Source organism: Brassica napus, chromosome C1 (assembly GCF_020379485.1).
Source record: "Brassica napus cultivar Da-Ae chromosome C1, Da-Ae, whole genome shotgun sequence".
NCBI lineage: Eukaryota > Viridiplantae > Streptophyta > Magnoliopsida > Brassicales > Brassicaceae > Brassica > Brassica napus.
The window spans coordinates 22,362,849-22,379,131 of NC_063444.1; the positions used below are offsets into that span (position 1 = coordinate 22,362,849).

At 35.7% G+C, this 16,283-nt stretch overlaps 1 protein-coding gene and 1 pseudogene across 2 annotated transcripts; one reads left to right on the plus strand and one right to left on the minus strand.

Annotated features, from left to right (window-relative positions):
- The first annotated feature begins 3,399 nt into the window (after positions 1-3,399).
- Positions 3,400-6,084, plus strand: LOC106432084 (annotated as a pseudogene).
- On the minus strand, positions 4,416-7,297 carry LOC106432086. Of its 2 annotated transcripts, XR_002662019.2 has the most exons (4): positions 7,075-7,297; positions 5,627-6,872; positions 4,759-4,888; positions 4,416-4,659 (listed from the first exon to the last, which is right to left on the minus strand). XR_002662019.2 is itself a non-coding variant. In XM_048744354.1 (2 exons), the coding sequence occupies exon 2, from the start codon at positions 6,827-6,829 to the stop codon at positions 6,401-6,403; it is 429 nt and encodes a 142-aa protein (XP_048600311.1). In that variant the 5' UTR covers positions 6,830-6,872; positions 7,075-7,297; the 3' UTR covers positions 4,416-6,400. The 2 variants fall into 2 exon arrangements, 1 of the variants encoding a protein (XP_048600311.1); XM_048744354.1 differs by having other exon boundaries at positions 4,416-6,872.
- Between the last annotated feature and the right edge of the window lie 8,986 nt (positions 7,298-16,283).

Sequence of the window (16,283 nt, forward strand, 5' to 3'; positions counted from 1 at the left end):
GTGTTTGGATTTTTGAGTTTTGTTCCTTTATCCAGGTAAGAATATTTGATGTGTAAAGGTTTGAAGGAATTTTGTATTTATCCCACCACTTAATTCTGAATTTTCTTCGGATAACTGGAATTGGATCAGAAGTAAATTCAAGGGTCCATGAAAATACCCAAGGAAAATGACATTTTGAGTGGAAGAGGGCTAGTGGGGGAAATTTCTTTTCTTCTTCAGACGGAATGAAATTTGTCTTGAAGATTTGGAATGATTTTTGGATATTGGGTTTAAATATTTATGTGAGAGAACCAAAGTAGTTCCACTACGGTAAGAACCAATAGGGAGATTTGGATAAGTTACAAGTGGTGTCAAAGAAGATCAACCACATGTGTTTTTGTTAAGGAGATTGGATCAAAAAAGAATTGTACCATGTTTGGCAATAATCCCAATAGTTAAAGAGTACATTGTAACAAGGGAGATTTTTAAGATCTTCTGTAAAATTTAGATTGTCGTTAAGATCATATTCCCAATCACAAGGTGCAATGATTTTATGGATTTTGAAGGTGGAATAAGCAGCATCAATGTGGTTTTCGTTTAGATAAAAATGTTAGAAGGACACTGAATCTGTAATTTCCAAAATGGTTTGAAAAAATAACACAGTTTTATTTGTATAATGTGGTTTAAAGAAATTATTTTTGCCAAAATATTTTTCGATTTTAAAAACGGATCATTGTTTACAAAAAATTACTTTTCGATATTTATAATATTTTGGTATGTATGTTTTTCAAAATACTCCGATGGAGCGGTTTCGGATATCTCCTTCAGAATAATTTGTGAATTATTTGAAGGTTTTGAAACAATTTTCGAGGTCTGGTTTTCTCTTGAAATCATTTTTGAAGGGACTTTATTATATTTTGAAATAGCTTGAGAAGGAAGGTTTTTGGAAGATTCTCCCAACTCTTGCTTTGAAAAACTAAGCTCGAAAGCTTTTTGCAATTGTAACATTTGATTCATGATAGCTTCTCAAGATTGGAGAGATTTTGGGGTTTTTGGTATTTCTTCCTTTTTAGCACTCTTTTTTGTTACTGAGATCCAGGGTTCTGTTTTTGGATGAGTGTTTGTAGGTTCAGGTTTTTCTGAGATTGGTTCAAGGAAAATTTCCTTGCCTTTGTCAATCATCTTCTTCGGAGGCATTGTACCTGCTTTGGAGAAATTATCGTGTCAAGAAATTTGGGACAAAGTTTGAATCTCCTTTTATAAATTCAATTTCAAAATAAAAAATACTCAAAATCGCTTGCCATCGCGCAAAAATTTGTTTTGATGCAAGGTTTTTCACATTCTTTTGTAAAACATCCTTAGCACTTTTGCAATCAATTTTTAAAAGAAATTTTTTATTTAAAAGATCGCTTTGAAATTTTTGTATACACAAAACAATACTCAGGATTTTCTTTTCGATAGTAGAATAGTTCTTTTGGGTATCGTTCCAGTGTGATGACGTAAATTGCACAATACTTTCGCGACTATCTAAATTTTTTTTTTAAGAATACCCCCATATCCTAAATCAGAAGCGTATGTTTCTACGATTTTTTCTAAATCCGGATCTGCTATGTGCAGACATGGGATTTCTAAGACATGTTTTTTAATCTTTTGAACTATTTCAGTATGTTCTTTTGTCCAAAGAACCGGATTTTCTTTAGAGGATTTTCACAACCTGTTTTTAAGTAAATGTAATTTAGAGAAAATATCTGCCACCCGTCATATAAAATGGCTTAAAGCGTTGGGATGAACTAGTGTTCGTAAATGTTCCATGCAAAGACGTGTGAATAGTCATGTATACTATGCGCCAGGTGTGGCTACTTTTCAAAGAGAGACTATAGATAACGACTTGACATAACAAAATATTGAACAAAAACAAGAACGCGGGGTACATTGAACCTGGACACTCCCGATTCCATATACCAAAACGCAAACGAGGCTTAGACCATCTCCAATGTATTCCCCTATTTTTACCTCTAAAATAGAACATCTCTAAAATAAAGATGAGTTTCTCTCTAACGTATTTCTCTATTTCTGCCTCTATAAAGGAATATTTTCAAAAGATTCTATTTTAATTTTACAAAAGATACATTTTGTTTATAAAAATTGATAACTAACCCTATTTATTTTTAACTTTTAAAATATTTTCATAAACTTATGAATTTTCTTAAACTAAAGTTTTGTTAAAAGACTATTATGTAAATAAAAAATGTTATTATACTCCTACAAAAGCTGTATTTCTCTATAAATATAATTATTTTGGTTACAAATATAAAAATTTGAAAGTTAAAAGACTATTTTGAAAATAAAAAAGTATGATTCTATAATAGAGGAATGCTATTTTTTTCTCTATAAATAGAGGAAAAAATAGAAATCTCTATTTTAGAGGTGAAAATAGAGATGAGATGAAACACTTTTACCTCTATTATAGCATATAGAAGTGAAAATAGCTAGGGGTTGGAGGTGCTCTTGATAAAAGGATCAACACACAGACAGAACTACTACACCTACAGAGGTAATAACACCACCAAAATAAATAGCTTTCTCTATACAAAAGAAGAAAATCTACGGAGAATTAGCAACTGAAATTAGAGCATCTCCAAAAGAAACTCTATAACTTCAAATATAGAGTTTTTTGCTCTCCAAAAAGAAACTTCAAAACTTCAAATTTAGAGTTTTAAAAAGTGAAACTTCATATTTGAAGTTTCATTTCTTAAGACTCTAAATTTGAAGTTTCATCTTTTTATTTGCATCTTTGTTCTTATAATTAATTATACATCACATTTATGATTCTTAAATATTTTCTCATCCATAATTTTAATCTTTAAAACTTTTTTATACTTTAAATATTTCAAATTTATTTCTATAAATTAAAATTTTACATATAGAAGTTTTTTTTTAAATCAAAATAAGATTTATAATATTTTAAAAGTAGAATTAGACAACAAGAATATTACAAAAGAAACTTAATAATTTTTTTTTAAGAAGATATATACATGAAGACATAATTAGTACGCAAATTTAAATATTACATCAACACTAATAGTCTAGTAAATTTTCTTCAGAACTTTTAAAATATTTTCCAAACAAATTTTGTATAACCGAAAATGGAGCATTTTAAAATAATTTTATGTAATAATGTAGTATTTTTCTTGTAGTTTAATATTTAATTAAGTATTTCTATTTATAATTTTATATTTTAGTGTAATATTTTATTAATTAATATTACTATAATATTTTATATATGTGCTAGTTATCTACAAAAGTTTTATGGATTTATATTAATTATGACAAATATAAGGAGCATAGTGTAAATTATAAATAATTTTGAAGTTAAATTTGAAGTTTTGCTTTTGGAGAAGAACACCTTGAAACTTCAAATATAGAGTTTGCAAAACTCTATAATAGAGAGTTTTTTTGGAGATGCTCTTGATGGGAAGAGGAGGAGGTTACGTGACGGTGGCGGCGGACGAGGTGGAGGAGCTACGGAGGAGAAATGGAGAATTGGAGAGATAAATGGAGGAGATGAAGAAAGAGATGGTTCAATTGTGGCGGCGGACGGTGGTGGCGGAAGAGGCTGAGGAGAGACTCTGCTCGCAGCTGGCGGAGCTAGAGGTAGAGTCTCTAGATCAGGCGCGTGAGTATGAATCTCGTATACTCTTCCTCGTCGACCAAATATCTCGTCTCTCTTCCTCCTCGCTTGAAGTCATAGTTTCGAATTCGTAGACTGATAAAATGGATAAGAATCCTAAGATCAATGTCATCTTTTAATTTTATTTTTTATTTTTTTAATCTCGTATACTCTTCCTCGTCGACCAAATATCTCGTCTCTCTTCCTCCTCTCTTGAAGTCATAGTTTCGAATTCGTAGATTGATAAAATGGCTATGAATCCTAAGATCAATGTCATCTTTTAGTTTTATTTTTTATTTTTTTTGAAAATCCAAAACCTCTCAGGAGGATTTTGATGTAAACAAAAGTAAAAGTAAAATAGAATATCCTTATCACAAGTTTAAAAATTTCACAATTATAGTCATGCTTGTTTAGACTGTTGATACTATTCAAATCGATACTACGTACGTCCTTCCGTTTTCAATAAATGACGTTAGAGATTTTTTTTTTGTTACAAACTACATGAGGTCTTAAATGTTCAATGTAATATTTATTGATTTTTATACTATATGACCTTTTATATTTTGCATATTATTTTTCTGTTGGTTTAATTATGATTAATTAGATAGTCAATGATATTTTTGTTTAGAAAATGTATAAAATTAAATATTTTATTAGTTTGTTGCACGACTCTAAAGCTTTAAAGAAAAAGAAAACAAAAGACGTCTAATTTTTATTTTACTGTTAAAATTTTGGTTGTTAATTTTAATTTTAATTTATAAAAGTATTTGTGTTTAAATTGTCTGCGATTTTAATATCTCAAAACTCTCAACAGATTTTTTGTACGTACACAATTACTTTTTAAATAGAATCCTATCATAACTGACAGAATGTTAGATTTTCCTCTCGACAATATTTCAGACAGATTTATAATTTTCAACTTCATCATGTCATTTGCTCTCTGTTTCTCCAGTATCTGATCAACGCCAGCCCTGGTTAAGAGAGTGTTATCTTCCCCTAACACCAGCCACCTTGCTCGGAGGAATATCAGAATTAGATCGTCTTAATGGTCGAACACACCTAATGCTGAGAATTATTTAACAAGTTAGAACTACCGTTTTGGAACTTACTTTTCCGGTTTGAATAACATTCACAGAAACTAATGGGAGGCTTGCCCGTCAGCAACGAAGAAGCATCCGCGCAAGAAGAAGTTGCAAAGCCCCCAGCAAGACATACAATACAACCAAGACACTATCCTTCCTGTTCAAGTTGAGGACATTAATGTTGGTGACTTAGAACGAGGTACTAACCAATCAGATCATCCATGATCTATAACATGACACCGTAACTTACTTCACTATGTTAACATGAGTTTCAGTTAACACAAGGACAGAGAGGGCTTTGAGGATGGAGAGACTAATCACCAAGAGAGTAGCCACAGGCCCACAGCAAATAAGAGTACAAGTGCGAACCCTAGCGCCGGAATACCCCTAGTATAGCTATATAACATGGCTATATGCAATCTTTTTTTATCAGGCTATCAATGAAAACAACTAGTGATAGAATTAAAAAATGTTGACCTTTGGCCTATTTTACTAGTCTGAAGGAATGATTTTATAACCAAAACTAAAGTTTTATGTATTCAGCTACTAAGAACATTAAATTCAAATTCCAACGAGTATGAAACCTTCAGTATAATATAATAAATGAAGAACCAGTAATTGCTAGTATATGCTAATACATACCAGGACCTCGTTCTCTCGCCAAGATGTAAGATGTAAAATGTCCAAATCCGTTGACGTAAGATGTCAATACTTGTTATCTTAATCAACAAACTAAAGTTTGGGAGATGTTGGAAAAAAACAGATCCTCAGACACATGAAGAGAGAATGAAAAAAAAAAATGACTGGGTGATACAGAGGCCAAAAAAACTTGCAGCATAAACAAACCAAAGAAAATAATTTGACATTTGCCACAGTTTATCGAATGCAAAATTACCATGTAGTCTATGTCATTAGCTAATGTATTATCTTTCTTCTATACCCGTCCTTCCTCTCCCCCTAGTTGCCTGTTGAGATCATAAATGTACCTACAAGGAAGCTTCCAATTGTTAGACTTACCCCTCAAAACACTTGAAATTTGAGAAACATATCAGTCAAAATAATTGATTCATTGTAAAGAGAGTAATGACAATTTAGCTGTCCTGCATGACAACACTATGAAACCTGCACGCACATAAAAGAATTCAGGACTTGTAGGGCTCATCAATCATGTAAAAGAAGAAACTTGATCTTAAACAAAGTATAGGTTGTAATCAATCATGTCTCCATCAAAAGGACAAAAGAATATTCTGCAGGATAACAAACCAAAACGATTCTTCATCTTGAAGAACCTGTCGTAATAAACTTATCAGGAATCACCAATGCTATCTTGTAACAGTTAAGAACAAACCAAAACAAGATACACAACCAAAGAAAGGCTGCCTCTACCCTGTATACAAACACAAGGACAAACTGCGAATATAAGACAGAAACAAGTGGGTTATTATTCTACTTAACCTAGTTATATTAAAAGAAGAAAGTCCAGAACAGAGTAGCAGAATCACAAAGTCTCTCCTAAGTTATAACTACTACATAAAGTTCAACAACACTAAGATAAAATGCTTCATCAGACAGGGAGCTACAACCCAGTGTCCCTGGAAAAGCACATGAATAACGTCTCTTATTGTGCAGTGTTATTATTCTAGGTGAGCAGATAAAAGAAAAGCCTCTTCTAGTTCATATCCATTCCATCCCCAGCTCGGCTGCAGATCGGGCTAACAACACCGAAAGACCTCTCGAAAGGAGAAGAATGAAAGTGAGCATCACGCCGACGACGCTTAACGAAGCTCTCAGAGGGCTGACTCTCATCATCAAGCTTCCTACGGACACCTCTAACCGCCTGTTCCTCAGCCGAGGAGAGCGGGAACATCCGGCCACTAGCTCGGCACAAAGAGGTATGGTTATCATAAAGGATCCTTTGGTTGCAGTTCTTGTCACAGACGTGGGTTAACCCGGTTAGCTTGCAACGGTACATGTTCCCACAAACGTTCTCGTTCTCGCATTTGCAGTCACATTTGTGACTCGGGTCGGGTCCGTCACGACGGCCCAGTATCGCAGACAAGTAAATAACATTGGCTGAAGATTTTCCAAATACCTCCATCGTTGTGTGATCTCAAATCTCTGAACAACACCGTCTTCACACTCTGCATCATAACAAGGTTAGAATACGATGTGCAATCTACAATCTCTCACATTATGTTCCCAGATCGAATCGATTTCGTTTCAGATCTAATCGGAATTAGATAAATTGCACGAAAAATCAATCAATTAGACCTAATAGCGTAAGAGAAAGGGAGAAGATGGAGAGAGAGAGAGAGAGAGAGAGAGAGAGAGAGATACACACACCTTAGCGGAGAATCTGTAACTCTAATTTTGATTTGATGCGAACTGTATAATAGCTAGAGAACAAAAGTGGATGAAGAAGACGATGTGAGGTATTTATTCGTACTTTCTTTACGGATATATTGCAACTCCGTTACTAAACAAACGGTGGAGGTATTTATAGAACTCGTACTGTCTTCCTATAGATATAATGTAACTCCGTTAACCAAACAAACGGTGGAGGTTACCGGGGTCTACCTTATCTGTACTTTCTTCCACTTCGTATCATTTATTTATATTTTCATTCATTAATTTTTCTCGATTTGTTTTGTATTGTATTGGCGGTAAGTTGGGGAATTCACGTGTCAGTTCATTAACCGGTTAGATCCCATGTTCAAAATTGCGTTAAACGTGACGCGTGCGTTTGATCTGGACCTAGCGCCGAATCGAATAATTAGAGATTATATGGGGATTATATATACGAAAAATGCTCTGAAAGGCGACAAAAAAGGCGAAACCGAAACGGTTAGATTTTTTCAAATTTCTCGCCACTCTTTGGGTGGTTGATGATGAATTCTTGAGCAATGGGGTGGTTAATTCTAAGATTTCGACCACGTTGCTGACTATCTCCACGATTGTGGATCGTGACGAAGTGGTATGGAGGCAGTTATTGTCGGAAAGACTTTATAAGTTCCCAATCAATTGGGGATATTATAGATTCATACTTTCTCTTCTTGCAATCCATCTTTGGAGATTTTCATTTTTCAAAACTTGATGGCTGATAATATTCGAAGAGCGATGCAAGATATAACTTTGGGAAGTGAAGATCTCCCTTTTGTGTTACCGGCGGAGGTGGTGCGTCAAGCCGAAGAAGAAAATCGATTCATCTTGGTGGGTCATCCGGTGATGCCACGACGACAGAATCTCCGAGCACTCCTTGCTACAATGCCAAGAAACTGGGGCTTTGAAGGTTTAGTTCGTGGACGTGTCATTGAAGGCCGACGTTTCCAGTTTGTCTTCCCCTCCGAGGAATCAATGGATATGGTGATCCGAAGGGGGCCGTGGGCGTTTGCGGATCGTATGATTGTGCTCCAGAGGTGGACACCATTGATGGACATGGAGATGCTTAACTACATTCCCTTCTGGATCCAAATCCGGGGAATTCCTCTGCAATACATGAATCGACAAGTAATTGTCAACATAGCAAGACTTTTGGGAGAGTATATCCAGATGGATTACAGTGAGGAGATTGGGAGCCGTCTAGAGTATGTCAGAGTCAGATTGAATTGGAATGTCAATCATCCTCTCCGGTTTCAGAGGAACTTTCAGTTTGTCCCAGGAGTCAACACGCTACTGAGGCTGCAATACGAGAGGCTTTCGTGGTTTTTGTGAAGTTTGTGGTCTGATCACTCATGACTCAGGCGCCTGTCTGATTCAGAATGGAGGGCCTGATAATGACGATGGAGCTCATAATGGAGATGAAGAAGATGATGACATTGAGATTGTATCTAATCAAGGAGTGGCCATTGAGGAAATAAATGAGGAAGTTAATGAGGGTGCGGTGGCTGATGGTAATGAGGCAGCGGAGGAAAATGTAGAGCCGTTGGTTGAGGAAGAGGATCATGAGCAGGAAGAGTATGAGAGGAACATAAGGATCATGGAGGAGGAAGCAGATGATGAGCAACTCTGGAGCGGTAATGGAATGCAAACCATGTTCACGAGTGATGTTGATCGAGACGAGATGTATAATCCTCTTTATCCAAATGGGCAACGTTTTCCTAAAGATGTTGAGGAGGAATCGGGGCATAAGCGGAAGAGCTGGTTGTCTGGTGCTAATGAGAACACATTGAAGTTCTCTAGGGGTGAAAGAGGCGAGTCTAGTGATTCTTCCAAGTCCAAACGTAAGAAAAGCAATGAGGCGGCGAGTGGTGAACAGGTTACTCATGATGGGACTGTACAAAACGATTCAAACACGGTGAGAGGCGCGGTGGGCCCTGAACCACCTCTTCCGCCATGAGGACAGCCTGCTGGAACTGTCGAGGCCTAGGCACAGACTCAACAGTTCGACGCCTTAAGGAGATAAACCGCAAATATCTCCCGGACATTCTGTGTTTGTCAGAAACCAAGCAGCAAGACGACTATGTGCGAGACGTTGGTGCTCAATTAGGATTCCCCTCTTCTGTTATTGTTTCACCTGTTGGTGTAGGAGATGGTTTACTTATTTTTCACAAGTCTTTGGTTCAGTTAAGTGTTGTTAGTCAGTCTGCACATCTTATCGATTGTAAATTTGTGTTTAATGGAATGGAATACTATTTCTCTTACGTGTATGGGCATCCTGACACCTCTCAGACACTACTTATGGGAAAGACTAACAAGACTAAGCTTAACCAGAAGACAACAGGCTTGGTTTCTTCTTGGGGACTTTAATGAGATATTAGGGAACCATGAAAAAGATGGTGGAAGAAGGCGATCAGAAAGCTCGTTTCAGGAGTTCTGACAGATGATGAGGATTTGTGATTTGGTCGATCTTCAGTCGGTAGGGGACATATTCTCATGGGCAGGACAAAGAGGAAATCATCTTGTTAAATGTTGTCTAGACAGAACAATGGCCAATACTAAATGGTTTGAGATGTTTCCTGGTTCTCAAACAGAATTCTTGGAGATTGGGGAATCAGATCATCGACCACTGGTAACTTTCATCGCAGTGGAGAAAGAAGAACCGCGCAAGTGTTTTCGTTTTGATAGCCGCATGATGTCAAAAGATGGTTTTGAAGATACTGTTCGTAGAGGATGGAAAGGGATAGGGCAAGCTCAACTTCTACAAATACCTTTAGTTCAACGACTAAGTAGATGTAGAACCCATATATCTCGATGGAAGAGACATAACAGGAATAATGCAGAGGAGAAAATAGGAATGCTGCGAGCCTTGTTGGATCAAGCTGTAACATCTACAACAACAAGCCAGGAAAGGAGGTCAGAGATCATACAGGAATTGAATCAAGCCTATATAGATGAAGAGATCTATTTGAAACAAAAAAGCAGAATCAATTGGTTAAGGTCTGGAGATCGAAATACAGGTTATTTCCATGCTGTCACAAAAGGAAAAAGAATCAAAAATACTATCAGTGTAATCCAAGATGACCAGGGAGTTATTCATAGAGGTCATAAGGCGATTTCGACAGTGGCGATCAACTACTTTAATGAGCTGTATATATCTGAAGGGGTTAATCCACAAATGTATGAGAAGGTTTTTCACGACTTTCAGAGACGAGTTACTCCAAATATGAATCATGATCTGACTAGAATGGTTACTGAGGAAGAAGTCTATAGAGCTGTAATGGATATTGGTGCACATAAGACTCCAGGACCTGACGGGTTTACTGCGGTTTTCTATCACAGTTATTGGGAGGAAATTAAAGAAGATGTGATGAAGGAGATTACGGGTTTCTTTGAGACAGGAGAGATGGATCATCAGCTCAGTCATACTAATATATGCTTGATACCAAAGGTATATCATCCCACTGGTATGAAAGAGTTTAGACCTATAGCACTTTGTAACGTCTCATATAAGATTATTACTAAAGTCTTAGTCAACCGGCTCAAGGAACATCTGAGTAATATCATCTCAGAGAATCAAAATGCTTTTATCCCGGGAAGAATGATTTCAGACAACATTGTGATAGCTCATAAGGTATTCCACAGTCTTAAAGCTAGGAAAAGACATGCTTCTTCTTACATGGCAGTTAAGACAGATATTACTAAAGCATATGATAGACTGGAGTGGAATTTCTTAGCTGAGACTATGAAGGTTATGGGTTTTGACGGCAAATGGATTCGATGGATAATGAGTTGTGTCACTGCAGTTAAATATTCGGTGCTAGTGAATGGATCTCCGGAGGGTCTTATCACGCCAGCTCGTGGACTGAGACAAGGGGATCCTCTGTCCCCTTATCTGTTTATACTGTGTGCAGAGGTGCTATCACATTTGATGACAAGAGCAATGCTGGATAGATCACTCTTAGGAGTGAAAATATCAAACAATGCACCAACGGTCAATCATTTGTTGTTGCGGATGATTCTTTATTATTTTCCTTGGCTAATGAGAAGGCGGCAAAGAAGCTCAAGACTACATTTAGCATCTACGAAGCAGTTTTAGGCCAAGCAATCAATCTCTCCAAATCTTTGATTACTTTTGGAACTAAGGTTAACCCCACGGTTAAGACAAAAATGAGGTGTTTGCTAGGAATATTTAATGAAGGAGGAATTGGTAAGTACTTGGGACTGCCAGAACAAGTGGGAAGCAAGAAAATTGAGATGTTTGCCTATATTATAGATAAGGTTAAATGTGTTACACAAAGCTGGAAACAGAGGTACTTATCTACAGGTGGAAAGGAGGTTCTATTGAAAGCTATTGCAGTGGCGATGCCAATCTTCTCAATGAATATATTTCGGTTACCAAAAGAGGTATGTGCTGAGATCAATGCAGTCTTAGCTAAATTTTGGTGGGGAGCTGGTGATAAGAAAGGCTTGCACTGGTATTCGTGGGATAGAGTAAGTGTGCCATAAAGAGAAGGAGGTCTAGGTTTTAAAGATTTGGAAAATTTTAATCAAGCTCTGCTAAGCAAACAAGTATGGGGAATTATGAAACATCCTCACTGTCTGATGGCTCGTATTCTGAAAGCGAGATATTTTCCTGAGGAGGACATTCTGAATGCAAAGCTAAAAAAGAAAGCTTCTTATGCTTGGAAATCGATTCTACATGGGCGTGATCTTATTAGTAAAGGAATGCGTTACATTATTGGTGATGGAACTCTGGTTAATATGTGGACAGATCCATGGATACCGGATCACCCACCTAGACCACCAAGAGCCCGTGGAGTGTATCAGTTAGAGGAAAAGGTGAAAGAATATTTCAACACTACTGGAGATCAATGGAATGAACAAAAACTGTGGGAAGTGATCATTGATGAGGATGTGGATAAGATTCTAGCTCTAAAGATAAGTTCAGTGGCACGACAAGACTTATTGGGTTGGCACTATAATGAAGATGGTATTCACACAGTGAAATCAGGATATTGTCTAGGTACGCACTTACCGTCCAACACACCTACAACTCCAACTCATGGACCTGCAGTTTTGAAACACAAGGTTTGGAAAACAAAAACTCCTGCTAAGCTAAAACATTTCCTGTGGAGGCTTCTGTCTAGGAGCTTAGCGACTGCTAATAACCTGAAGAGACGTCACATAACTCAAAATGATCAGTGTCGAAGATGTTGCTCTGCAGTAGAAATGGAGGATCACATTTTCTTTGAATGCCCTTATGCGAAAAGGATATGGAGAACATTCGGAATCTCTAATCTCATTATCAACAACCCGAGTTCAACGCTAGAAGAGAAAATTGATGCATGCTTGCAATGCTCCTTATTAACTCGATTGTCACACATGCAGGATTTGCCCTTCTGGTTGCTATGGAGATTATGGAAGAGTAGAAACATGTTAATATTCCAGCAAAAGGAAATTCTCTGGAGAGGATTATTGAGATATACACGAGAGGATGCAAAAGAATGGAAACAACTGGATAGTAAGATTGAAGAGATTCATACAAGACGGAGACAGAGCCATCAATTGCCTGAGTGTCTACATTGGAAGAGAACTATGATTGGGTGGGTTAAGTGTAATACAAATGGAGCTTATAATCCACTACTAAATCAAAGCTCGGCTGGTTGGGTTATAAGGGACGCTAATGGTTCTTATAAAGGTTCGGCTCAAGCGAGGGGGAGGGTGAATAATGATGCTTTGGAAAGTGAACTACAAGCTATACTGATGGCTTTACAACACTGCTGGAGTTTGGGTTATAGAAAGGTTATTATAGAAAGTGATTGTCAGAAGGCGATAGATATCATTAACAAGAAGAGACTTCACTTCGCATATTGTAATTGGAGAAGAGAGATTCAATGGTGGGCGGCAAAGTTTGAGGATGTTAAGTTCCAATGGACAAGAAGAAGTGCAAATAAAGTTGCAGATTTGTTGGGAAAACAAATTGAAGATGGTGTTGCATTTTCTTTTCATTATTATGTACCGCAGTACTTAAGTGTATTACTCCATGATGATCATTTACATTCAAGTTAAATTAATAAATCAACGTTATAAAAAAAAAAATATATATATTTTATATATGGTGAATTTACCTTAATGTTGTAACTGGTTTGGTGGTCTGTGTACTAAAACTTTCTTGCTGCCCCCAAGATCGAAAGGGATAACGTGTCTGGTGTCTCTTTTTCTTTTTTTTTTTTCTTTTTTTCAGTTTAATGAACGAAAATTACGTTTGTATCCCTATCTTCAACCTCTCTTCTCTGAAACCTGTAACCTAATATATGTCGTTTACATTTTTCTCTTCGATTTCACCATTTCACATGTTTTTTCTTGTGGGTTTTACATACATATGGCATATCTAACACAAAACCTGTGATTTCGAACTTGAAAATCTGAGATTAACAAGCTTTTTTTGAATTGACCAAATCGATTTTGGCAAAACTAAACGGGGATTTGATCACTTCCACGGATAACACGGGCATAATACGGCTCACCGCCAAGCCCTGCCGATTATCACCTTCTCGCCACGGTGATCTACCGCTAAGCGATTAACCGCCGAGTTCTCGGGTCAACTCGCCGCGTTTTAGAATCTGGGTTAGATCTATACGTTTTTAACGTTCATATTTATTAGGCGTGGCAAGTCACGCGGTATTAATTATCAACGTATGTATTGGATATTTAATGATATAGTAGAAGAGGATCGTGTTACAGGGAAAAAAAAAGTAGAGGATCAAATGCTCTGGTTTAAAGAGAACTTAGCTCAATATATTATTGGAAAAAAATTATTCTCTTTATCCTCTCTCTCTATTCTCACTGACCTTGTCTCTTTGTCATCCCTAAATTACACTCTAATTGTTTAATATTTTTTTTTACCTCACCAATTCATAAATTAAATAAATTATTAATAAATCAATTACCAGTTTGATTCTACAACAAGTCTCAACCAATTAAAATTCAGGTCGGGCTCAGTTTTTTTTTTCTTTTTCTCTATAGATCGTATATCCTTTCCTCGATGGATGAATTGAAGCTTTAAAGAATATGTAATATACATCTATTTTTGATGAAATTTGTTCAAGAATATCATTATAATGAATTTTACATCATGAGTGATAAGAAGATTGTAAGATCTGATGACTATTTCGAGAGACTGAAAATGATTTTTTAAAACTGTATTTACGGGTTGGCGGGGTTTATTATGGCTGTTTTTGGAAAAAAGAATTATGAAATATCATTAAAACAAAGTATACATCATAGGTAAAGTAAAAATATAAATTTTGATGTGTATTTTGAGAGACTGGAAATAATTTTTAAAACAGTGTTTATGAATTGGTGGGTTTATTATGGCTGTTTTTGAAAAAAAAATTCTGGAATATCATTCAATAAAGTAGACATCAAGGGTAAAGTAAAGAACGTAAGATTTGATGAGTATTTTGAAAAATTGAAAATAAAAATTAAAACTGTTTTTTGGTTGGTGGGTTTATTATGTCTGATTTTGATGATATCTTTTCTGGAATATTATTAAAATAAGATGTATATCATAGAGATAGATAATGTAAATAATGTAAGGTTTAGTGAAAATTTAGAGAGATAAAATATTTTTTTGAATGTGTTTTATGGGCATTGGGTTTATTTCACTTTTGTGAAGAAAGAAAAAGATGGGTTACCTACTACATATATTTGAAATGGTCATAGAAAATGATAGTATTGGTTTAATCAAACAATATCGTCCTAAAAATTAAATAAGTTCGTAAAAGGAAAATTTCTGGGTATTTTTAAGAGTACTAGTATTACTGAGACAAAATAGTTTTATTAGAACTATTAGTAAAACTATGTTTAACAGTTCTACTGGTATTACAGTGTTGTATAGTAGTACTTAAATGATTTAGTATTAATAATAGAAAGATGTATGATGTTAAAATTGATTTTATTGTTTAATAATAATAATTCTAATGATAGTTATTTTCCAATGGTATTGTATTTTAACTGATAATGAAAATATTGATGGTATGCTCACACTTTATAAAAATATACTCCATCCGTTTCTGAATAAGTGTCGTTGTAGAGAATTTTTTTCATTACAAAATAAGTGTCGTTTTCGATTTTCAATGCAAAATTTATTAGTTTTATTCAGTAATTTATTTTTCTATTGGTTGAAATATGGTTAAGTGTATTGGTAATTGTGTTTTTATATAGAAAATGTACAAAATTAATTGTTTCCTTAATCCGTGTGCATAGACCAAAACGACACTTAATATGAAACAGAGGGAGAGGGAGTAAGATGCAAGAGAATGTTGAAAATGTCATCGAAGGAGATAGACATATGTTTGAAGAGCTAGAAGAATAAGTATGGGAAAGTGGTTTGAATATAGAAAGTGATATGACGCCTCCGATCACCGTTGCAAGGACGGTGACAAAATTTGTGTATACGCCAACAAGGTCGACCATGCTTCACAATCCAAGGTAATCAATAAGTTTCTCGGTAGGTTTCCTTTGAGATTTGGTTACCTTTCTATAGAGCTAAAATTGTATCAGTTTCTAAATTGATCTTCATGCGATTGACTGTAAAATCTGCGAGTGCGAATAAATGTGCAATGAATATGTTAACCATCGAGATATTGTAATTCGAGGGAGTTAAAAGAGATACACTTTGGATAGTACGTTTTCTTGTGCATTGACACACTAAAATTGGATCTTTGTCTACTGCCAAGTTAACAGTGTAGTTGTAATATCTTTAAATTTAATTCCAGAGGACCAGTTCACACTTTATCTTTATGGGATCAAAATTTAGCTAAAACGAAGTGGGTTTTTTTAAAGAAGTAAATAACGTAAAGAACAAGTAACAAGATTAAGTTGTTTTGAATTGATTTAAAGGCGCTAGTCTAGGGTTTCTTCTTCAGATATGGAATCACAAGCCAAGCAATTATTCAAGTTCAGTTTATAATAAGTCGAAACTCGGATCACTCAGGTTGAATCAACCCACTCTCGTGGTATTGATTCCTTTGCAAGTCGGTCTTGATGCCTAAACTCTCGTTTGGATCAAGACACGATGGCAAGCTCTATAGATCAAGTCCGATATGTTCACAATACACCCTAATATCTACTCTCGCTAACTAGGGATGCAATGCTCATTCAAATCATAT